Source organism: Equus przewalskii, chromosome 2 (genome assembly GCF_037783145.1).
Source record: "Equus przewalskii isolate Varuska chromosome 2, EquPr2, whole genome shotgun sequence".
Classification (NCBI taxonomy): domain Eukaryota; kingdom Metazoa; phylum Chordata; class Mammalia; order Perissodactyla; family Equidae; genus Equus; species Equus przewalskii.
Window position 1 is genome coordinate 9,955,954 of NC_091832.1, and position 24,544 is coordinate 9,980,497.

General features: G+C 49.8%; 2 protein-coding genes across 10 annotated transcripts in view; both read left to right on the forward strand.

Moving 5' to 3' along the window:
* BEND5 (BEN domain containing 5) overlaps window positions 1-6,486 on the forward strand; it is a 47,654-nt gene extending 41,168 nt beyond the window's left edge. For all 5 annotated transcript variants that reach the window (XM_008541718.2, XM_070609706.1, XM_070609707.1 and 2 more), the window contains one exon: window positions 6,310-6,486. In XM_008541718.2, coding sequence (XP_008539940.1) covers window positions 6,310-6,467 — 158 coding nt within the window. In that variant the 3' untranslated portion in view covers window positions 6,468-6,486. The remainder of the gene's footprint in view (window positions 1-6,309) is intronic.
* Window positions 1-24,544, forward strand: part of AGBL4 (AGBL carboxypeptidase 4) — a 1,226,144-nt gene that overhangs the window by 1,016,026 nt on the left and 185,574 nt on the right. The window lies entirely within an intron of this gene.

The window sequence follows — 24,544 nt, forward strand, 5'->3', positions numbered from 1 at the left end:
TGCTCGGGGGTAAAGCAGCCCTGGCAGCTGAGAGTCAGGAGTAAGGGGAGGGTGAGGCCTTGGAGGTGGGCGACAGCCGCTGTTGTCGGAGCGTGCAGGCCACCGAGAAAGGCAACGGAGGTCTTCAGTTGCGGAGTGACCAATGGGAGAGCAGTTGGGAGGCAGTGGTCTTGGGAGAGATGATGGAGCTGGGGACGAAGGCTAGAGCAGTGTTAGGGGAGAAAAATGGCCAGATGTAGAGAATATTTTGGAGGTCAAGGTGGCAGGACAGAGATTAAGTGACCAGCCTGAGGTCATAGCTACAACGTTTCACACCGGCACCCCTGACTCTGGTCTGGGCTGGTCCTGCTGTGGCGCAGCTGCCTCCCCCTCCTCACTGACCCGTGATTGATTGATTCAGGCAGCCACTTGTTTTTAGACAATCAGGGGTAGCCTTTAGTCTGCGCACTTTCTGAAATGGTGGAGCCTGATTTGGGAGGTTGCCCTGAGGAAGAGGCCTTCCTTGGGATGAGCCCTGCCACCCCGATAGGTGGCTGACCTCATTTTGTTACACTTGTTGGAATGTGACTCAGCAGCTCCCAGGTGCCCCCCCATAAGTGGCTGCTCCACCATTATCATGGTGTGGTATGAAGCCATCTGCTGGGTGTCTGCCTCAGACACTCGCCTGACCACATCTGATTCAGCGTCACATCCTCGTTGTCTAGCAACAGGGCCTGGCACACAGTAGGAGCTCAGGAAGTGAGGGTTGGACAAATGAAACAAAGACCTGCAAGCTGATCCCCTGACAACCCCTGGTGTGCTTTCTTGTAAATCACCTTCCCTCCATGTCTCAGTTTCCTCAGCTGAAAACGTGCCTCCTAAGGTGATGAGGGTTGCGTAGGATTATAGCTGTGAAAGACTTGGAAATAGTCGAGTTTGAGGTGTGAAAATAAGTTACCATTCTTTGTGGACAAGCGAGCTGCCCCCGTGGAGCCCACATGACCTCATGATGGCCACGTCATTGGAGTTCACAATCCTTCAGTGCTTTCCAGCCCCCTGCCGTCCACTCACAGTGCCATGCAGTGGAAGTTAGAAATTGGAACCAGGTGTCAAAAGCCTGGGGTTGAGCCCCAGCTCTCTTTGGTTTAACTTTTAGCTTACCCTGGTGCGTATTGTATTTGTTTTTGTTTCCCCAAGCTTAGTGCTGCCCCAGTACCAAGTAGATGCTTGGGATCTCCATCTGTAAAGCCAGGCTCACAGTCCTTGTCCTGGCTACTCAGTGGATCACATAGACATTTTGAATGTTCTTTCAACCCCATCAGACGATGTCTTATGAAGCTAATCTGGTTCCCAATGCTGTGGAACAACCTAGAAGAAAATACCTCAGCTGTGTGTCTTGGGGTCATTCAACTCCACCTGCCAAGTCCTCTGAGTTTCCCTCACTGATCCACTCCCCTATTTTCTAAGCCCTTTTTAAACCTTCTCTGCTTTTCCCAAACATTAGTCTGTGCCTGTCTCTTTCGCAAAAGATTGCCTTGTCTGTTCCTTCACAGAGAGAAAAAAAAAGGAACTCCCACAGCTTCGAACCACCACACCTGCAGACTTACCTGTGTCCGCCCCATTCCTCTGCCTCGTGTCCCAAGAGAAGTGTTTCCTTCTCTCATTTGGGGCTAACTGTTCTCTCCTTCGAGATCCCAGCCCACCTGCCTTTCTAAGCACCTTGTTCCAGTTAACGCGCCGGCTCTACTGGTTCCTTCCCAGCATTGTTTAAATCAACTTGGACTGTTCATTTCTTACAGAAGCAAACGAAACCTCCCTAGAGGCCACTTCCATCCCGCGGCTGCTGCCCTGTCTCTCTTCCCTTTCACATTCAAGGTCCTGGAAAGAGCTGTCTACAGGCCCTGTCGGTGTTCACTTACAACACCTCTGCCCTTCCATTGGCCTTCCGCTGCCAGCTGGATCTGTCCCACTAGGTGTCCCAGTGACTTCCTCCTTCCTAAGTCCAGGGCGCCTTTCTCACCTCCTCCCCAATACTGTTCGACTCGCCCACTCCTCCTTTACCAAGAAGCCCGTCCTGTGTGCTCAGGACTTCTCCTGCCTCTCAGGCTTCTCATGCCCCTCTGGGCTCCTCTTCCACTGCCCTCTTCTCTGTCTCCAACCGTCTTCTCTCTCACTTGACAGCTTTCCTCAGCTGATCTCACCTCCCATTGTTCCCATTGCCCTCGGTGTGCCCACGGCCCTGGGTTGAAGTCCACGCTCCTCATCCTGGCTGATGCCTGGGGACCTGGCCCCTAGGGCGCCTCTGACCTCATCTCGCACCACACTTCCCATTTCCCGCTGTGCCCTGACCACTGAGGCCTTCTTCCCGTTCCTTCCTGGTCCCACTGCCAGCTGCCCCTCCTCCGATCCGCACGTCCCCCCTCCTCCTTGTCGTTCAGAGAGGCCTTCCCCAGCTGCCTTTCCCTCACTCTCTATTACATCATCCTACCTAAAGTCTCTGCATAGCGTTTCTTATTTTTTTGTTTATTTGCTTGATAATTGTCTTTTTCCCCCACCCCTATTAGAACATAAGCTTTAAGAGCATCTCGTTCAGGGCTAGCATGTAGTAAGTGCTCAATAAATATTTGTTGACTCAATGAATGGTGACTCCCAAATCTGTATTTGACCTCAGTTCACACTTCTGAGTTCCTGGTCTATACATCCAGTTACCCACTGTCATCTCCTCATGGATGTCCCGTGCCAGCGGCAGAGTGCACCACTCACTGCTCTCTCCTTTTCCTTCTTCCCAAAGCCTCTGCCCCTTCTGTGTTCCCTGTCTTGGTGGATGGTACCACCAGCCAGGGACCCACAGATCCCTCATCCTTGACTCCTGCACACACTTCACTCTCCATTTGCTCTGCCCCCAGATGCCTCTTAACCCGTCCGCTCCGCTCCATACCCTCTGCCCCCTCAGAGTCCAGGCAACATCATTTCTCCCCTGCACTACTCCAGCAGCTTCCAGACTCCTCTCTCTGTTATGTAACTGGAGTGATCCTTCAGAAACCAAATGTGGTCCTGTTAACCACCACCCCGTCACAGCCAGTCCTTGGGACCCATTATTAAAGGGTAAGCTTCTTAACATGTCATAAAGCACCTTCATAATCCAGCCTCTGGCTCCAGCTCCAGCTTTATTTTTCAGCAATTTTCCCCCTGAACTCTAAGTTCTTGCCAAAATGAACTACTTTATTCCCTGAACAATGTTCCCTCTCACATTAGGGAATTTGCAAATGCTGTTCCTGGTGCCTGGAACGCAGGTCATACCCCCTCTGCACTGTGCTGCTTTGCCCGGCTAGCGGCTGCTCAAAACCCGCATCTGCTTGCAAGAACCTGCCTTCGGGAAGCCTTCCCTGACCTCCTAGGGTGGGTGGAAGCTTCTGTCCTGTGCCCCAGAGACCTTGTGCCTACCTCTCTTCTCTTCTGTCTCTTTGCCTCTGAGGAGCCTGGTCTAGCCACCCCTTAGTGCCCATAAATGCTTGCCATGCAAGCAAGCGAGAAGGAAACTGATTTGCCCAAGGCCACACAACTGGTTAGATCAGAACCAAGCAGAACAGGGTTTGCAGGCTTCCTGTTGTCTCCAGAGGTTTCTTGTCTTACTGAAATACAGTGTTGATTTGTCTTGTCTGTACTACAACCAGGCAGGTTTGAAGTCTGTCTCCCAGCCCACCATGCACTCACCATTTTTAGCCTAATTATTTGAGCTTTTCCCATGCAAGCTGTCTGCTGGATTGAGATTGTTTGTATTTATTTTGTATGTTTTTACCACATTTAGTTGCATCACTGTGTAAAAATGACAAAAGCCTTGATGCTCACAGGGTTGGTGAGGATTTTCTCTTTGGTTTTAAAGTCATTGCTTACCAGGCAGCAGAGGCATGTGGTGAACGCCAGCCCTGCCTTAGCAGGAGGAGGCAGGAGGGCTGGAGGAGAGTCTCGCTCTGACAACAAGCTCCAGAATGGCAGTGAAACCTTATTACGGTCAAATAACCTTTTGCAGAGGGTCTTGAGTTTTCTAAATGAGCCACGGCGTTGAGTTCTGGTTCATTTTTATAACTTTTTTAATAGGACTCATTAGCGCTGGTATAAACCTTGTTAATTAAGCAATAATCTCAAATGCTCCGTCGCAGAGGGAGACGTTCCCGGCAACTGCAGGTGATTAATATCTAGAGCCTAACGAAGCCTTTTAATCAACCAGAGGCTTGGTCCATGCTCCTACCCCAGGAAATGAGAGTGATTAGGATTCTGTGGAGGCCTCTGAAGACCTCCCTCCACATGCACCTCTCTCCCCTTGCCTCTTCTCCGACTCATGCTGGGGCTCTCAGCACCGGCACACCCACTCTCCTTTCCCCTCCTGTCCCCTTTGCCTCTTTACCCACGCTTGTTATCTCCCAGAGACTTAAGAGCTGGAAGAATCTCCCTGGATTATCTGATTTGACATCTGGTGAAACTGAGACCCAGAGAGGGTCCCATTGGAGGTTGCACAGCGACTAGAGTTAGAGCCGGATCTGAGTACCTGAACTTGGGAACAGTTCTCAGCACAGGTGTCTCCCTCATTTGGTTCAGGTTTCAGCAAAGTCACTGTGAGTGTCTGCTCTCTGCTGGCCCAGGGCTGGAGAGGGAATGCCCAAGAGTTCCAGGAGGCAGCTTGCCACGGGAAGGGAAGGGCTGAGAGTCGGGTGGGCAGCAGTGGACTCTGCCCATACTCACCTCCTTTCTCCAGGCCTCAGTCTTCTCCCACGTAGTTAGTCTCTGTGATCCCCTCCAGTGCCGACGGTCTGCATCTCTAAGAGGATTACCTGCTGTGGGCTGGCCTGGTAGATGAGATTTTGTTTGTCTTCTGTAGCAGTTCCTTCAGATTGGGTTCTCATTCCTGTTTTATGGGTGAGGTAAAGCTCAGGTTCAAAGAAGTCAAAGTTCTCGCCCACGATGACGTACCCCTATGGCACATTCCCCACCCACACCCCCCGTCCCCTTATATCCAGAACTTTTATGTCCCCTCAGGTTTCCCTGGAAAAGTATTCATTCATTCATTCATTTAACATATATTTACTTAATCTCACCCCTGTGCCAAGCACTGTGCTAGGCCCTGGCAATGAACATTTGTATAAACATAAAATAATTGTAATGACCCCATACAAGTGTTGTGTTCCTCACAGTTTAAAGAAAGCTTGCAGAGTGTTTATCTCACATGCGCCATGACAGCCTTGAAAAAGGTGATCTGTAGTTTGTGATTCTTGTTTATGAGGTGTTGAATCTAGGGCCATGATTTGCGCGAGGTCCCCAGGCTGGACAGGGGCCTGCGGTCAGCCTCTGGCAGGCCTTATCTGGGGCTTGCTCTCTGCTTCATCGCAGCAAATGGCAGACACAGTAAAAGTGGCAGTCCTTGGCCTCATTAGTAATCACCACAGTGAGATACCACTTCACACTGACCAGGTTGTCAAAATCTTAATAATCTGACAACATCAAATGCTGTTGAAGGTGTGGGGCCACCAGTCCTTGCATACATCACGGGCAGGAGCGCCAGGCAGCACAGCTGCTTTGGAAGACGGTTTATTAGCATCGCCTAGTAAAGTTGACCTTGCACACGCCCGAACATCCAGCAGTTCCACGCCGAGGCCCACACTGGCGAGTTCCCTGCGTGTGCACCCCAGGAGACATGTGCCAGGCTGTTGGTAATTGCAAAACACTGGAAACAACTCAAGTATCCACTGACAAGAAAGTGGATCAGCAGAGTGTGGAATAGTCACACAGTAGAACACTACTCAACAGTGAAAATGAGTGACGTGCGAGTCTGTACCTCAAGTAAATCTCAAAACTGTAACGTTGAGTGAAAAAAAGCAAGTCAGGAGGATATAGAGAGTAAGGGCACACTCGTAAACAAGCTAAAAACAGGGAAAGGTAAACAATGTGTTATTTAAGGATGTATGCATATGCATTAACATTAGAGGAAAAGAAAAGCAAAAATTCAGGAGAGTGGTTCCCTCTGGTGAGGGCGAGGACAGGACGGGTTTGGGGCGGGGCGTCCAGGGGCTTCAGAGGGACCAGTAATGTGCTGTTCAGCTGGGTGCTGGGCACATAGGGCCTCTATCTTTATTTTTAAAGTACAGATTTACAGTGTATTTCTACTCTTTTCTAAGTACATTTTGTGACGAAAATTTGAAAATATAGCTATGCCAGATACGTGAATTGGTATTTGGGAAGTATGTCAGGAAGCACATTTTTCTTCCCCCCCCTTAAAAGATGTGTACTCAAATTCACCATTAATCCGTGGCCTTCTTGTTTCTTTTCTCTGTCTAGAGTGTTTGTATGACAGAATAGCACAAGAAACTGTGGATGAAACTGAAATTGCACAGAGACTCTCCAAAGTCAACAAGTACATCTGTGAAAAAATCATGGATATCAATAAATCCTGTAAAAATGAAGAACGAAGGGAAGCAAAATACAATTTGCAATAAACTTTGGATTTTTCGTAAAGCCTTTGCGTTTTCCTTGCGTGGCTTGTGATTTGCGGGCGATGGTGCCGTCCAGATCAGACCCCACCGTGCACAGTAGTGCGCGGGCAAGGAGCCAGCAGGGTTCTGGGGTCAGCGCTTCTTCTGAACTTGGACTTCCTGCTCCAAAGAAGGCAGGTGGATTTGCTGAGACTCAGGCAGCAACCTGGCGCCCCTGTCATTCTAGGGATGGTAAAGCACTGTCTTTTCAGAGGGGGATAAAGTGTCTCTGAGTTGTCTATCACTTGACCCAGAATTTCAGCTGATATTTTTACCATTCGAGGACTTCTATCTCTGTTCCTCTATTTTGTTCTATAATAAAGCTTCATTAATTCTTTCATGGAGACAATCATTATCTTCATTTATTTAAGCATATTGGATGTACGGTGGAGGTATCCAGTGTCTTTGAAGAGTGGAACATTCAGGCGGAAGGAGAGAAAATTCACAAGGGATGTGGCTGCTGTCTGCTGATTTGAAGGGCTGTCTCAAGAGCAGATTGCTTTCTCTTACTTCAAAGCACAGATCTAGGACCAGTCGCCTTTCTCACGATGATATGAGTTTCAGCTTCCCTGGTCATTTGAATCAATCTCTGTAAAGGGGTGTAGGGGGGCAGTAATGCTAGATGTGGTCCAGGGTTACCTTCAGGAAGTAGGAGGCAGTGTCACCTGGTGTCAGTTATTTTATCCAATCTTACATCTCAAATGATCTTTAAAGTTACGTAATTTTTATCTCATTCAGTAACCGAGTCTCTAAGGTACCTGGTGCACAGTCTGGCAAACCACACTGTCTTCCTGTTGATTTGCACTTTCCCTTCTGTGATGCCTGTGAAGTCAGCATGGTATATTGGAAATGACAAGGGTTTGGGGCTACGCATCTGGGTTCCAAGCCTGGCTCCCCTGCTTGCTTTGAGTTTAACCTCACCTCCTGAGTTTCCATTAGAGCATTGGTGGTCTGTAAGCAAAAGCTCAGGGTCAAGGGGGTATGTAAGGTAGGTGGCTAGCTCTTTGAGGAATTTTATTTTAGTAAATGATCCTTTGTAACATGAAATATTACATGCTCACTAACAGGATGTATAGATGTGAATTTCATTTTATGATATTTTCCCAGTGCTCTACAAACTAACGGTGTGATCGTGGTCCAATCACTTAATGTCCTAGAGTCCTTATCAGTATAATGAGGAAGATAATGCCTAGCCCGCAGGCTTTGTGGATAATTAAATACTAATAATAACAACAACAACAACAGATACTTAGTATGTGCCAGGACGTTCCTAAGTGTTTAACATAGTTTTAACTCATTTCATGAGGTAAGTAAAGTTTATGACACTTATTAGTGTTCAACAAATTCATGTCACTAAGATGGGTTCATCCTAATGGCATGGGGCAGCTTGGGCATGAGTAGTGTGGAAGGCTTGAGAGACTGGAAAAAAGCATGTATCATGCTTGAGCTCATCCCCTCTCTGCCTGAGCATGGCGAAGCACAAACGCCCAGAGGCCTGTGCATCTTCCTTCAAAGACTGACAGTCTGGTACCTGTGTTAGAGGTGCTTTTAGGTTCGGGGGAAATAGTCATGGAAATATATATTTAAAAAAATGTTATGATGTATGTGACAATGCGTATATTAGGGACAGAACAGGGTTGTGAGAGATTGTGGGGTCTGAGTTCGAATCCTGGCTTTACCACTTCTGGGAAGGTCACCTGACCTCTCGGGGGCTCATTTCTTCTCAAGTGGAGATAATGATCCCTGACTCAGGGTTGTTTGGAGAGTAATCCAGGTAACATCTGGAAAAAGGGTTCTGTAAATCACAAAGAGCCACACAGATTTTAATTGTTTTTAGCTTATGAGGCAGAATAAAATCAGAAGCAGATGTGACAAGAAAGGACCTAAGAACCGATTCTGATGGAGAATCAGGAAGGTTTCACGTCCTAGTTAGACTGCGCAGTTTGGAGCTCCTGTTGTGTACCTGGTGCCCTGTACTTATTATGAGAGGGCAAGGCTGTCATTCTTATACCCATACAAATGGGAAAATGGGCTCAGAAAAGGTTAAAAAATTTGTTGGCCAAGGTCCCAGAGTTGTCAGCATTGGAGCCTGGTCAGAATCCAGGTCTGCAAAATCTGCCCTTTGACCTCTTCCCTGAAGGATGAGTGGGATACTGTGGTCTGGGCTGAGAATCTAGCCATGTAATCTCAGGGTATCATTAGGAGAGATGCGACCTAAGTAATCAGTCAACGGAAATTGATCTCATTAATTCAAGCCCTTTGGAGGGACGACAGTACTGTTTGTACAAGGATTCACACTGTATTAGGTTCAAATACACAAAACTCAAAATCATTTCGTGTAGTAGAGTTTCCCAAACTTGTCCAGTCTTAAGAACTTGCTGAGGTGCTTAAAATGCAGATTCCTGGGCTTTGGCTTGAAGAGCTTGATTCAGTAAAGCCGGGGACAGGCTGGGACGTGTATTTGAACACAAGTGCCACTTCTGAGCAATTCCAGTCTAGAAGTCCTTAGAAGACCTGCTTTAATGAAGGAACAAGACTGTTTCCTCTGTAAAACGATCTGCTCCTCCTGAAGTGCCTGAGGATATTTGAAAGTGAGAATAAATTTCCTCTTAAATGGCTGACGATGTGCCCTCACACCCTGTGTCGAGTCACTCCTTCATGCTCCCCAGCGCTGTTTCACGGCGCCTGATGCAGAAGCTGGCTCTCAGTCTGGGCACCAATGGTTTCCCCTCACTTTTGCACTTAGATTCTTTCTTTCAATTCTGGTGACAGCCAGTGAGTCGTGTGGGACAGGACAGTCAATGCTGGATTGGCAGAGCCTGAATTGATGAGGTCTGGGCACTGTCTTCAGAAGCCCTGGCAACGGGTTCTCTGTTAGCAGACGAGACAGAAAGATGTGGCATGCTTCTATTTTCAGCAGAGAAAGGTGTGTCAGTGCCTATTTTGTGCCCGTGGTTCCTTGGATGCATTTCTAAATTATGACATTTATTTTGTAACTGTAAAGAAATGAAAACCACCTTATAGAAATTTGTAGAAAAATAGCAAAACCTTCCAAATTGCACTACTTGCAAGGATTGTGATGAATCTCTTCTAGTCTTTTTTTCAAGGGTATAAATAAGCATTTTACATACCTGCAGTCATAGCAGATGATTAAGTTTGTGTTCTTCCCTTTCCATTTAACATGTTTCCGTGTTGCTCCATGAAATTTATAACCGACAATCCTAACATCCACCAAGTGGATGGACATCAAGCTACAACTCAGCAGACCATCTGCTCAGCTGTGGGGCTAACCCGAAGGGCTCCCAGTCCATGGAAAGCCTGGCCACACACTTTGGTCCAGCGCGGGTGACAGAGTGAGCTTGAGTTTGGGTCGATGCATTTGAATTCAGTTCCCAACTTACTACCTCACTTGAGGTACACCTTTCATCTTTCTGAACACCAGCTGCTTCATTTGCGAAATGGAGGAGATATATCCAGTCATGGAGTTGTTAGAAGGATGGAGAATGTAATAGAAGTGCCCGAGCGAGAGTGTATAGATGGCAGCCCGTGTTCATGTTGACTTCTCTCCCCCTGCCCCACCTTCATTCACTCCTCACCTGTTCCCGTCTCTCACCTGTTCTGACCTCTTACACAGTGACCTTGGCTTTCATACCTGCCGTTGGCCCTCCAGACACCTGGTGCTTATCCCGCAGTGCTGGGTACTTATGGGCTCTTCCCTGTGCACGCCGACTGGGCCCACTCCTGGCCTTCCAGCTCCCCTCAACCCCCTCAACCCTCACCCCCCGACCCGGCTGGCCCATTTGCCATTGGCCTCAAATTTTTAGGTTGTTTATAAATAAAACTCAGATGAAGATTTTTGTGTGTATAGTTTTTTCCCTTTATATTGTCTGTCATTAGGGTCATTTACCTGGGTCAAAAGGAATGACATTTTTATCATTCTTGATACATAGAATGGGTGTGACTATGTTTTAAATTATTTTGCCAAATTAGCCTCATTATATTTTCCTTGATTATTTCCAAGACTGCACATCTCTCCAGAGTTTAGTTTCTTATTTACAGAAAATAAAAGCTTAACCTGTAAGCATTTCCAGCAGAATCTATTTCATTTTCTGTGTTTAGTTTTCTCTGGACAGTGTGTTTACCTTGGCATATAATTTTTACCTTTCTTTCTGCAAATAGACATACCAACAGATATTTTCATTATTGCTGTTGAAGGGATTGATGAGTTTCTACCAAGCAGCTTCAGAGGCTTGTGGAACCTAAGAGTGAGCAGTGAAGTTGGAAGTCTTTCCCCCAGATTGCCTCTGCACTGTGAGCAAGTGCCTCTCCAGACAGTGGCTGAACACCTCCAGGCGTGGGGGAGCCGTCTTATACCCAAGAGACCATCCTATTACTGCCGTCACTTAGACATTCTCCTGTTGAGCTAAAAATCTATTTCCTTGAGACTTCTAGGGTCATTCTCATTCTCTCCTCTGAAGTCAGGCAGAATCCTGCTCATAGCCCTTTGCAGAGTTGACGGTGGCAATCATGGTTCTTCACCATCTGATAAATAGTTTAAATTCTGTTCCACCATTTCTCATGTGAGAGAGGCTGCACAGGAAAGAGTGGGGACTCTGGATTTAGACAGCCCTGTGTTCAAATCCTGACTGCTGCTTAACTAGTATGTGACCTTAAACAAATTCTTAACCTCTCTTAGATTTTGTTTTCTCATTTTTCCCCTCCGAGGAAGATTAGCCCTGAGCTAACATCCGTCGCCAATCCTCCTCTTTTTGCTGAGGAAGATTGGCCCTGAGGTAACAGCTGTGCCCATCTTCCTCTATTTTATATGTGGGATGCCTGCCACAGTGTGGCTTTATAAACAGTGCATAGGTCCGTGCCTGGGATCCGAACCAGGGAACCCTGGGCCGCCTGAAGCAGAGTGCACGAACTTAACCACTGGGCCACTGAGCCCTAGTTTTCTCATCTTTAAATGGGAATACAATACCTACCTCACAGGGTTGTCTCAAGAGCTACATAAGATAGTGTGAGTAAAGCACCGAGGCATTCAATATCTCTTAGTTCCCTAATCCTAAGAACTCTGACCATCCCGGTGGCTCTTTTACGGATGTGTCCCTAAAAGGTGAGGTCAGGATTGGACACTATTCTGGAAAGGATCTGATCAGCACTAAGTAGAGCAGGCTGTCACCTCTTACTCCTGGACAGCGTATCTCTATTAACATGGCCTAACCGTGGTTTGGCATCTTTGGCGATAGCATTGTCTCATGTTGAGCTTATGGTCACCAAACCCTCCTCTGCTCCCTCTTTTTGGCTGACATGATGCTTGTCCCTTTAGTTCACTGTGTTGTAAGAGAAAGAACATAGATTTTAGAGCCAGAGAAACTGACACCAAATTCAAATCCTGACTTCACTATTTATTAGTTTAGAGGGAATTGGGCAAGTTCCCACCGTCTCCGGCCTGTCACCTTGTCCACATGCAGTTGCCAGATTAGTCATACCGGCCTGCTCTGTGCCAGACCTGCAGGCCCACTCTCCTGGTTCTCAGCCTCAGTAAATGTGGTTCTTGCTGTTCCGTTTTTCATTTTAGCAGCTCTTTATGACCCCCTCGCCTCGATTGTGTGTTCTTAAATATATTTCTTAAATGAAATACAGGACTTTGCCTTCATCCCTGTTCCGTTTCGTCTTATTGGTTTCAGCCCAACATTCCAGCTGGTTGAGATCTTCTTTTCCATTTGTGTTTAAAATACAAAACAAGATTTGAAGAAAGCCAAAGCCAAAAAAGAAAACGCAGCCGTAATCGCAAGCACCAAGCCCAGGTGCACGTCCACTCCTGAGCCCCTCCTGCTGTCCAAGGGCAGCACCTCTGCTCATGGGGCCAGCCCGCCTCCCAAAATCCCGCCTTCTTCCTTTGACGTCACATGGCAAACATCCCCCCTGTTGCCCAATTGCATAGCCACCATTTTAATGCCCTTCCTGACATTTGGCCATGATTACCTTCTTCTCCCTTTGCTGGACGTTTTAGTTTTGTTGTCTCTAGTTTCTTGCTCTTAGAGATAATGCTGCCATGATTGTTTATAGTTGTTTGTTTCTTAGAGTAAATTCCCAAGAGTGAGCTAATTGGGATAAAGAGAAAGAACATTTGTAGGGTCCTTTCCATGTGTTGTCATATTGCTTTCCAAAAGGTTAATCCATGTCTCAAGAAGGGCAGACAGGCATGAGTATTTGGAATTTTCAAAGAAGTTTGGCGAAATAGCTTTCTATGGGAATCTCTTCCTACGTCAATTGTCTATGCATACATTTGTGTATTTGAGATTGTTATGGAATTTTGTTCTATGATGTATCCTTCCTCCCAGTTTTACAGGGTATAAATATGATCTTTTGTATCCTCACCAAGTTATCAGTAATAATGTTTAGTGAAAAGGAAACAGCCGTGTGGTCCTCCACTAAAGACCCCACTTCTCACCAATCAGCCTTCTCTCTGCCGGATTATGCTAGGAGCATGGACTCCTCCATCTAGGAGTGGTCAGGGAAGGGCTCTGAGACGTGACATCGGAGCTTACACCTGAAGGATGAGAATGGCTGTGAGTTCATCATTTGTCTGTTGGTCTATCCCTCCCTCCATTCGTCTCCAACGTGCTGAATATGTAGCCTGTGCCCAGCACTCTGACAGGCACTACTGAGCAGGTCCCACCAGGGAGTCACACCTCAAGTGCGGCTCCAAATCCTGTGCTCTTCCCACCATTCCAGAATACACTCTTTCAGCCACATCCGAGCTGGTACCCAAGGATTTGGGCATTTACTGCTTCATTAGCTAATGGAGAGAGAGATTCAGTATCTGGCCTCACCACCATCTGTGTCCAGAAGTTCTCCCATGAGGAATTATGGAATTCATTCAGTCATTCAACACATATTTGTTGAGTGACTACTCCCTGTCAGTCACTGGTCTAAATGCCTGAGATATGTCAGTTAAGAAAAACATAAAGAGCTTAACTTCTAGAGGGGGTGGAATGGGATGGGGAGGACGAAAATAGTGAACTTAATAAATCAGGAATTATAGAAGGTGGTAAATGCCATGAAAAAAGGAAGGAGGAGAGCACGATGCGGCCGACTAAGAGTGTCGGGGGGGAGTTTGGCTCCTTAGTGGAGGGCTGGGGGGGCCTCCTTGAGAAGGTGGGATAAGATGGGAAGATGGTGAGGGAGTCAGCGCGGGGCAGGAAGCCCTGCCCAGGACCCCTGCCATGGGGACTGAGGTCTCCACATAGTGTGGGAAGTACCGGACATTAAACTCAGCCTGTCCTCCAGGAGCCGCGGGCGTACTCCAAGATGGCGGGGAGGGAGCGCAGGGAAGGAGGGAGGAGCAGTTCATTTCAACTGGTACTTTAGAACACTTTCTGTAACAGCAAGCAAGGGTAGATCACAGCATAGAAGGAGCATTTTCATAAGGAAAATGAAGCAGGAGACGTCGAAAGAGATGAGCACTTGAAGGAGCTGGGGGTGAAGGGTTGCTCCTGCCTACACCTCCTTCCCCTCGTCCCTCCATGAAACTAGGGGTCCTTGGGGGAAAAGTCCACCGGGCCCAGGCATGGACAGAGGGGGCTGTGAGTCTGGCTGTCGTAGGTTTGAATCCAGGCTCCATCTCTTTCTAGGGGAGTCACACCCTTCCCTGAGTTTCTGTTTCCTCCTCAGAAAAACGAGGATAGTAATTCTGACCTTGCAGTATGGTTGGGGGCAAAATGCAGAAGCATCCTAGAGAGCTCCTGGCGTAAAAGCTGGCCCCGGAGCAGGCCCCGCTGACTCCATGTGGGGTGCCCTCCTTCACTGACGCATCCTTCCATCAGACGTGGTGACGTCCGACCCTTCGCATACTGACGGGCTCTGAGGTCTGGGGCAAGCGCTGTCCCCCTCCAGGCCTCGTCTCCTCCTCTGTAGGACAGTGACAATAACCCTGCCTCTGAGGGTTTGCTCTGAGGATTCACTGAAATCCCGAGTGAAAAGTGTGCGAGCAGGAGCCTGGCCCAGAGCAGGTCCTGGTCAGATCCGTGTCCTCTTGCTGGTGTCATAGCCAACGTCCCCAGCAGAGTGGGCCCCTCTCCTCACTCCCGCAGGCGCAGCCCCCACCCTTTGCATGGTACAATTTGGAGAACCAGTTTTACCTAATGAAGGATGATCTACTCTAGACTATTGGTACTCACCTGTCTCTTCCAACTGAGCTGCTGGCCTGTGTCTTAGTCCAGGCGTTTCTGAAAAGACAAAAAATGGGTGCTCCCAGCATGGGTGCCCTGGATCCGGCAGACTAGGTGCTCAATAAATGCTTGTTGAGTGAATGAATGAATGGCTTTATTATTATCACATTGACTTGCAGTAATATAAAAGACTTCCACAGATGCTACTTCCTGTGATTCCTCATAGCGATTCTGTGATGTGTCTTTATTTTGAAGATAAGGAAACAGGCTACGATGAAGGGTAATCTGAAGTTCCTGACTCACATAATAAATGGATGCAACTTAAACCCAAGTCTCCCGAGGCAGAATCCACTGCTCGTTTCTCGGCAGCTGTGGTTCTGAGACGTCAGCCTGCATCAGAATCAGCTGCGGGGCTCCTTAAAACCCACAATGCAGGTCCTGCCCCGGAGTTTCTGATTCAGCAGGTCTGGTGTGAAGCTCGCGAATTTACAGTTCCAGCAAGTTCTCAGGTGGCGCTGGCGCTGCTGGTCTGGGGACCGCACTTTGAGAATCACTGTTCTAGGCAATACTACTTTTCCATTTTGTAATCATGATAAGTAGCATATAGTTACATCTTGTTGATTTCAGACTAATGGGCCGTGACCAGCAGAGGCTGTGGGGAGAGAGGACAGGGTGCCTGAGCCACAAGGCCAGCTCTGCAGCCCATTGCCTTGTGCTGTGGAGGTGAGCCCCATCACTTTGGGACCCACTTTTCTATGTGTAAAATGGGATTGGCCATCTGCCTCCCAGGGATGGTGGTAGAGGGACTATTTCAAGTAAAATTTAAAATCCCAGGAATCAATAGGGTGAAACCTATTTCAGTCATTTTCTGTACCCATTTCCAGGTGTCCAGGACATGAAGTAGAAGAAAGAGATCCAGACCCCCATGTGCTCCCTCTGCACCAACACCCACCCTCCCCAAACAAACAAACAACAACCAGAATTACTGACAAGTACCTATATCGAGTTGTCGGTTTGCTCTCTTTGTTCCTGAATCTGAATAATTCACAAGCTCTGTCATAATTACATTCACCATCCACTTTAGCATCTTGGTTTCTTTGTTCACTGCTGTATTCCCAGCACCTGGCATGTAGTATACACTCATTCAAAAATTGTTGAATGAATAAATGACAAAAGTCAAAGACTCGCCTGGAGTCTATGGCCCCAATTCAGGCCTGAACTAAAGCAAGGACCCCAAAGGTGGAGGGAGAGAAATGGAGAAGAGACAGACCCTGGGGTCACTGCAGCTCAATCCCGGTGCTGGGAAGACAGCCCTGTCCCTTAGCCCCTGCCTAGGGACAGGCCATGGTGTTCCTGTTCAGGCCAGTGGTGTGATGGGAGGAAGGAGGTAATAAATGTCCAGGGCCTGAGCCACTCCTACATCGATTTTTCTATGGGAAAAATCTGCGCAAGGGACCCTCCTCACCCCCTGGAACGGACACTGAAAATTTACCCGGAAACCTTTAGCAAGCCCAGATTGCCTGCAATCACGTTGGACCCTCTGGACCCGTTGCAGCAGCCATCTGAGAAGCCACACAGGGAACTAACACCAAAGGGGCTTCCCTGTGGCATTGTCCCTGGGTCCTTGCCGTTAATTCCTCAGCAGTTCTCACTTGTGGCTGCCTACAGCCCCACCTGGAGCTCAGCAGAGATGGGAGTTTCATTTTGGGAAAATTCTGGAGGCTTTAGGTCTGAATTGCAGCAATCGGGGACTGTGGGGGTCCGTTCACCCTACCCCCACCCCACCCTTACATACACCTTTCCCTACTCTCACTCCTGGAACACAGGGACTCCACTGAAATGGTTTTCTGAAGTCAACAATGTGTCAGCACAGTTATGAATTGCCTTGCGCCTCTGCTAGTCTTATCAGTCTGTCTTGTCATTGTACATCCATCTTTCTCACTGGACTGTGAGCTGTCAAAGGCAGGGCCACTGTGTGTTCCTCTCTGAGTGCCTGAGCCCAGCGCAGGGCCTGGTACAGATGAAGTGGAGCTCTCCCTGGAATCCTGGTCCGTGACGACCAAAGGCTGTGGGAAACCAGAGACCGAAGCAGTTCCTTCTGCTTGGGAGTTAAAGGCCTGGACGGTTCAAGAAAGCCCCTCATGAGAACATCAGGAGACTTTCCTGGTCTTGCTTCCCCGGGGGAGGGCATCACCAAGTCAAGGAAGGAGGAAAGGATTTGACTGTGGTTAAGTTTAAGGAGTCTGACCTCACTCACACTGCCTGGGTCTGACTCTGGGCTCCACCGCTTACCAGCCCTGTGACCTTGGGCAAGTTACTTAATTGGTTCAGGTCTCAGTTTCCTCCGTCATGAAACGGAGGTGTCAGTTTCCTGTGAGTGTTAAATTAACACTGTAAAGCACTTAGAACTGTACCTGACACATAGTCAGCATTACGTAAATGTTTATTGCCATTGTGAGTAATGAGGGGCAAGAAGTGGAAGAGGTCAGATGTTTCAAGGAGTGCAGGTGAGGTTGGTATTGGGAGAGGAGGCTGGAAAGCGGGGTAGGGGTGAGACCATGGAGGGCCTTGGTCCCAGACTGAGGGCTGGACTCCGAAGACCATGGACAGCTGCTGAAAGATCGTGCTGGCATCAGTGTGGGGGTGTTTGGAGGGGGAGAGAGGAGTTGAGGAGGTTGGAGGTCACGCAGGTGACAGTAGATGGGGGGCAGGTGTGCACTCTCCTTCCTCCTTAAGTGTTGGCACTGCCAAGCGGGAACCAGGCTGTGCGCACCATCGGGTAGCGGTCCAGGTGGGGCGTGCCCAGGGCCTCTGTGTCTGGAGCAGCACCTCCTCCATGCAGCTCCCGGGCCCTGGACCTGCTCTGCGCAGGCCTGTGCAGGGACTCAGCCCAGGGAGGGGCGGCAGACCCAGAGAGGGAGATGAAAGCCCTGGGGAGGTGGGTTGCAGGGCTGGCTGCGTCTGTGTCAGGTCCTCCCCTGGCTCTTCCTTGATGCCTTGGAAGCAGCAGGGTGTGGAGTGAGACAGCACAGGTTTAGACCTTTCGTCTGTCACTTTTCAGTAGCGTGAACTTGGCCAAGTGACTCAGCCTTCTGGGTCCTCAGATTTATCAGCTGTGCAGTCGGTTCACTTAGGGCTGTTGCCTAAGGAGCTGTGCACATGGCAGGCATACAGTAGGTGCTCACTAACAGACACTGCTCCCCCTTGAGAGCGACAGAAGCAGGGAGCGCCGATCACCTAGCCGGGATGTCACGCTCCGCCGTGCGGGGCTTTGGGCCCGGCACCTCCCGTCTATGAACCTCGATTTCTTCGGTTATGGTGCGTGAGCGACTGGCCGTCCTCCTGCTCCGCCACCCCTCCATCCTGTGAGGGAGCAGATTTCAGCCTGTGATACATTCTTTCCCCGAACTGGTGGGAAGCCCCTGGCCCTGGATATGAAAAATGAGAGCCACTCCTGAGAGGCTCTCATTGCGGGTGGAAGGAGGGAGGCTGGAGCTCTTCTTTCCAATGGCTCCTTAAATTATTCTCATTTTGCTGACTCGCGCACTTTTCCGAGCTAAGGAGCTCCGGGAGATGGTTATAGGCCATTTAAGCAGAAAGGCTCATTGGCTCCGATTGCTTCAGGGAGGAAGAGATTTAACACTTGCTGGCCGGGCCTGGTGCTGCCTTGCACAGGCCCAGGAGGGCAGGTGGGCTGTGCAGGCTGGGGCTGCCCTTCAGGGAGCCCAGACCAAGACCAAGTGCACCCTCCTGAGATTCTCAGTGTCGGCCAATGAAAGGCCCAGATGGGCTAGAGACGGGGGGGGGCCAGCTGGGGAGGTAGGTAACTCCCCTGGGTTTTCAATTATGATTATAAGGTAGCTTGTTTTCTTTCTCTTTTTATTCTTTCTTTTTCTTTTGTTTTTAAGATTGAGCTTTGGATCCAGACTTCCTTATTCAGAGTGAGAAGGGCAGCGACAGGAGCGTATCACTGCCTCTCCCGTGCCCTTTCCTCTGCCCAGGATCAGGGAATCTTTCCATTAGCCTTGCTGAGCTCGTATGTCAGGATCCACACTGAAGACTTCATACGTTTAATCATCACAACAAGAAAATTTGAGAGTTGGCTTTATTGTCTTTCTTTCTTCTGATGAGGACGCGGCAGCCCAGAGAGGTTAGATTTTTTGCACAGGGTCACACAGCTAATAAGTGAGAGGGTCAAGACTGAAATCCAGTTCCATCTGAGACCAAGTCCACTGTTCTTTCATCACAGCCTCAGGCCTTCTAGTAATCAGCACTGACAGGGAGCCAGCTGGGTGCCAGACTCTGCACTATGTGACAAAGACAGAGGAGCATGCCTCTTCCCCTGGTCGGAGTCTAGCTGTGTTCAAGGTTCACCTTCGTGTACAAGGTTCACCTTTGTGTACAAGGTTCCCTTGTAAAGCAGCGCAGGAGGGTAGAAAGAGGGGAAGCAATTGCCCAACAAGCGGATAATTGTGCACGTGCCCCACCGCCCCCACACACACTGACTTTCCTCAGAAAGTGAAAGACCTCACAGCAAAAAATGAACCAGCGCTACATGTATCAGCGTAAATAAATCTCAAAAGCATAATGTGGAGTCAGAAAGCCGGTGGTGGAATGAAACATAGAGTTTGAGACTCGGTGGTAAAATCTTCAAACATGCGAAACAATGCTAGAGGTTGTTCCTGGACAGAGAGAGGTGCAGTCAGAGCCTGGAGACCGGGGCAGGAAGGACACAGCCTGGCTTTGGGATAGTCCTTCCCGCGCTGGGATCGGGGCGAGTACCAAAGGGGCTTCCATAATGTTTTAAGTATTTAAAGCAAACGAAAAAGAGATCTAAGAGGAAAAGCAGAAAGCAGTAGGTTCCGAGCCATTACGCCTGGGAGGCTAATGGTGGGGGGTTTCCTCCTGTTGTGTGGGCCTCAAGTGCAGCCTGGGCCTGCCGCTCAGTCATGGGGGTGGCACTAACTCCTCCCCACAGGCTCTGGGGAGGATTAAACAAGGGATCAGTTAAAGGCACTTTGCAAACTGTAAAACACCATACGGATGTAAATTGATGCTGCACTTCTGTGCTATTTTCCTGCCTTCCTGACTACACTGTGACTTCCCTGAGGGCAGAGACAATCCTAATTCATCTCTTGACCCCAGTCCAAGCTCAGGAACGGCTGCTGGCCCTGGGCCAGAGCTCCGGATCTGGTGAGGCTTGCTGTCAGCGCCTCTCCCCAGTCCGTCACGGCCTTTGCTCCTGAAGACTGTTGGGATTGAGGAGGAGCAGCTTACCCCAGGTTTCCACCCATGGTGGGCACATACAATTGATTGCTCCGTGCTGCGTCAGGTACTTAATTAAGGAGAGAAAGGTCGAGAAGAAGCCTATCTTGGGTCCTGTGGGCACAATAAGGGATGTGATATTAAAAGCCCGTCCCTCCTAGGCTTTCGGAGGTACCCAGCAAGGTGCCCTCCTGACCTGCGCATTCTGTCTGCACAGATAGCCTGGGGGCGAAGGAGGTGTGAGTGACCCAATTTGATGAACGACTGCCCTGAACTGAGTCCCCACAGAGCCCTTACTTGATCCTTCCATGGCTCTCTGAGATGGTTGTCATCACCCAACAGGAAGATGAGGATGCTGAAGCTGGAGCCATAATGATGGGCAAAGTCAGAATTCAGATCCGAGTCTGGTGGATTCCAGAACCTGTGCTCTTCTCCGCAGCCCGAGGTGTCTCCACACACTGCGAAGGCAGAGCTGTCCCCAGAGAATGCGCCCCCTCTCCCGTAATTCAGCTGAGTGGTGGCCGAGGCAGGGACTGCAGTGGGACAGTCACATTTCAGAGCCGACCAGAGGGGCTACCACTCGGAGGTCCCTTTGTATTTTGAGTATGCAGTCTCTAATTAGACTTTGCCTTAATTGCAATATTTCCATACACCCCGCCACTGCAGTGTACTCTATCTGGGGATAAACATGTCCATCAAGCGAGAAGCAAATTGTGGCTGTTGCCTTGGCCCCGTCATCCCGTTCGCTTGCTCCCGGGCAGTTCCTCTGGGGATGTAGCTCACCCCTCCCCTGTGGGAGTGCTCTGGGGCCCACATTTTAATCAGAAGTGTGCCTGCCTCTAGGAAAAAGGGTAGGGGCACACCTTGAAAGTGATTAAATTTAATAACCAAGGACCATAAAAAGTCAGCTTTGCAATGCATAATTTCACCAGGTATTTATTTATTTCATCATGTGGCCGCATTCTGTATGCTGGATGGGGACACTTTATTAAAAATGCCATTTATTTTAACAGCAGCAATAAGGGAAACAAACACCTTTTTTTTTTCCTTGCTCCCCACTGTGTTAAAGGTATTTTTGGTTATTAAATTACTCTTTAGTAGAGGACTGCCTGTCTCCAAATTTACTCTGAAGTGTTTCAATAAAATGATCTCCAATGTTTATTCACTCAGCAAATACTCACCCGAAGCTCCTCCGGGTCAGGTACTGTGCTGGCACAGGGATACTGAGGGGCGTGGCAGAGTCCATCCCCTCCTCCCAGGAGCTCACAGGGCATAAGGCAGGGGCGGTGACATGCATCCCAAGACACAGCACAGGGCTCGGCAGCCAGGGCCTCTTCAAGCAGTTTTTACTCAAGAAATGAATGAGTGAATGAATGAGGGGATGAGTAGAGAGAGGGAAATTGACCTCCTCAGTGTTACAGAGCTGGGCCTGAAGCTGTGCAGGGTAGTGCAGGGGCATAAAAGAAGGCTTGGTTGACTTTCCTTGAGTGTCCTAGAGGAGGTGACTCTCAGGGGAGAGCTGGGCCGGGGGAGGGCAGACGGCGTTTCAAGCAGAGGGGATAGGGTGAGGCGAGGACTGTGGCGGTGCACCCTCTCCCTGCGGACATCTGCCCGGCTGCCCCCACTTCCTCCAGATCTGGCTCACAGCTCCTCGTCAGAAGCTCTCTCCTTGTCTGCCCATCACACACATTGCACCCACCCCAGGGTGCTCTCTTGTCCTCTCTGCCGCTTTGGTTTTCTCCCATCCTGACAGATTTATTTGGATACTGTCCTAGCCTCACCACCAGCTGAAATGTCAGCGTCATAAGAGCGATGACTAGAGGAGTGACTAGTGCATAACAGAGGCTTAAAGTTGAGAGACTGAGTGAACGAGGGACTGAAGAAGCTCAGGGTTTTCTCGAAACCATAAGAGGTTTCAGTGTGGGGTCTGGAGAGCGAGGTCTGAGTGGGGCTCCTGAGACACAAGGCTGTGGGGCAGTTGGGGCTGGAGCCCCTGGGCATACAGGCCTCACATGCCCACTGAGGACTAGACTTTGCTTTGAGGTGGTAGTGGGGAGCCAGTGAAGGGCATCGAGCCCTGAGTGACATGGTCAGGTTGCTGTTTCAGCAGGACCCCTCTGGAGGAATTGTAGATGATGAATGGGAGGAGGTGAGGCCGATTGAATGGTCCCTGCAAGAAATTTGGAGACCAGATCAAAGCAGGGCTTGTGGGAATGAAGGGGTGGGCCGGGCAGATCAAAACAGGAATATGTGTTTGGGGTAAAGCCAGTGTGATTGCTGATTAGAGAGGGAGAGAGAGAAGAGGCAGCTTGGCCACAACCCCTCTGTCTCTGGCGTGGCTGGGCGGGTGGGCAGTGATGTCACTCACTGCGAGGGGACTAGGGATTTGTCCTCCCTGGGGGCACTGTGGCAGGGCCGTGGAGAAATACTTGTTCTAATAGGAATCCTTGGCTGAATGTGAACCACACTGTTGGAAAGCAACATCCAAATGTGGGTCTCCTGTTTGGGGGCCCCTAGTGAGCCCTGGAAATGCAGCCGGCAGGTGATCGCCTATCCGGTCAGGGGCCCCCCAGAGTCTGCCCGTCTCTACCAACCGCTCAGGCCAAGATGTCCAGCCTTAGTGCCCCATTCCCATAAAGAGAGCCATGTGGTAATAGAATGAGCATAGGATTTTAGTTCAGAACAAATAGGCGTGAGTCTCACCTCCATTATGAGCAAGCCAAGGGAGACGGGAATTTGGTCTCCCTAAGCCTCAGTTTCATCAACTGCAAAATGGGAATAATGATGCTACCTGTCTGGCAGTATTATATTGAAGATCTACTTGCTGAAGGGATGCAAGCAAGCTCAGTAAACCAAAAAGGGCCACTCAATTGGCAGAATCCGGGAAACGCTGCAGATGAGCCGGAGGGAGCGGCAGGCGGGCCCCAGCACCCGGCCCAGCGCCGCTGGCAGAGGCAAAGGAGGGAGAAGCTCTGTGCCCAGCCTCTCGCTCGGGGTCTTCCTCAGAACCTGGAAGCTGGTCAAGCTGCAGCTGACTCCACGGCTTCCTCAAACGTCTGCTCCATCCAGGCCCTGCCGGGTCCTTCCCGAGAGGGCTGAGCTTCCTCCCCACAGAGGACTGCAGGGGCCCATTCCTTGGAGAGCTTTGCTCTCAGAGAAACTCATGGTGCCACTCATCTTGTGACCCCAGCAGCCTTGCCTCTCTAGGCACCCGAGCTGCTCTGTGCTTCCCCTCTACTCGCTCAGCCCCCGACGGCACCCCCCACTCCAACCTTCTCCACCATGAACAAACTGCTCCACGGCCAGGCGCTTTGTAGAACATTCCTCCACCGTCCTCCCGTCTGAAACCTGCCTGTGCTCTGAGGATGGGGCTCCCCCCTTGCTGTCTCCCCATCTCTCTCTTCTGGGTCCACTCCTGGGCCACTGCTCACCTCAGGTGCCATCTTTCTAGGAAACCTGCTGAGTGCCAGGTCAACATGAGTGTGCCTTCTGTGGGTCACTGTCGATGAGGGCACTGCTCACGGTTGGTGAATTCTGTTTGTTCAGTGTCTGTCTCACCCACCAGCCCAAGGACTTCTCAAGGACAGTGACTGTGTCTTGCTCACCACATGTCCCGTGCCCAGCACAGCATGGCATGGCACGGCGTGGGTATTGGTCAAGGGTGCTGAGGGCCCCATCTGGTGGAAAGTGGATACTCAGCAGTATTTTCCCCAGAATAAAGGGGCACTGAGCCCTGAAAATGGCTAGCTGTTCTTGGATTGGGCCCGGAGATGGTCGTGCTGGCTGCAGGGTTTCTCGGGCAGTGCTGTCTCCTGGGGGCGATGTCTTGGTATCTCTCTTGTGTGCTCCTGTTTTAACCCCATTCACGGGGGCCACAGCCACATAATTGGATTGAGCAGACACTGACAAGGTCAATTTGACAATTTCATTAATCTTTTATTAAACATGGGCCCTGAGCTCCAGCCAGGCTCGGCTGCATGCCGGCCCCAGAACGTGCCTGGCATATTCTCGTCTCACTTGCCTTCTCCAGGCCAGATGTGACCAGCGATGCCAACACCGGGGGCCTCCTGGGGGCCACGCCTGATGCTGAGCAAGTCCCTCAACCGCTCTGCCCAGCCCTCGGCGTGAAGGAGCTGATATACGTAAAGCACTGTTCTAAGTGTGTTTAGCGTTCTGCATGATTATTATTACTATTGCTAACACTATTATTATTAACTCACACCAGCCTCGAGGGTGGGGATTAAGATGTCATTTTGCTGAAGAGGAAACTGAGCCCTAGAGAGGGCAAATGACGAGCTCGGGGTTTTACCCACAGGGACAGAGAGCAGCAAACAGTGGGACTGGAATGTTAGAAAAGGGCCAATCCTGAGAGCCTGCCCCTGCTCCCAGGGTGGTTTGAGGATTGCAGGCGATGACAGATGTGACACGACTTGCACGGTGCCTGGCACAGAGCGCGTACTCAGCACGGGTCTGTCGAATGAAAGAAGGAAGGACTATGGGTGGGAAGCTTATGCAGGCTGAAGCTTACTTTGGAATCTCAGGGAAGGGAGGTCACCTTCCTGGGGGGGAAGGGAGCTTGAGGTGGACTGGAGTGCT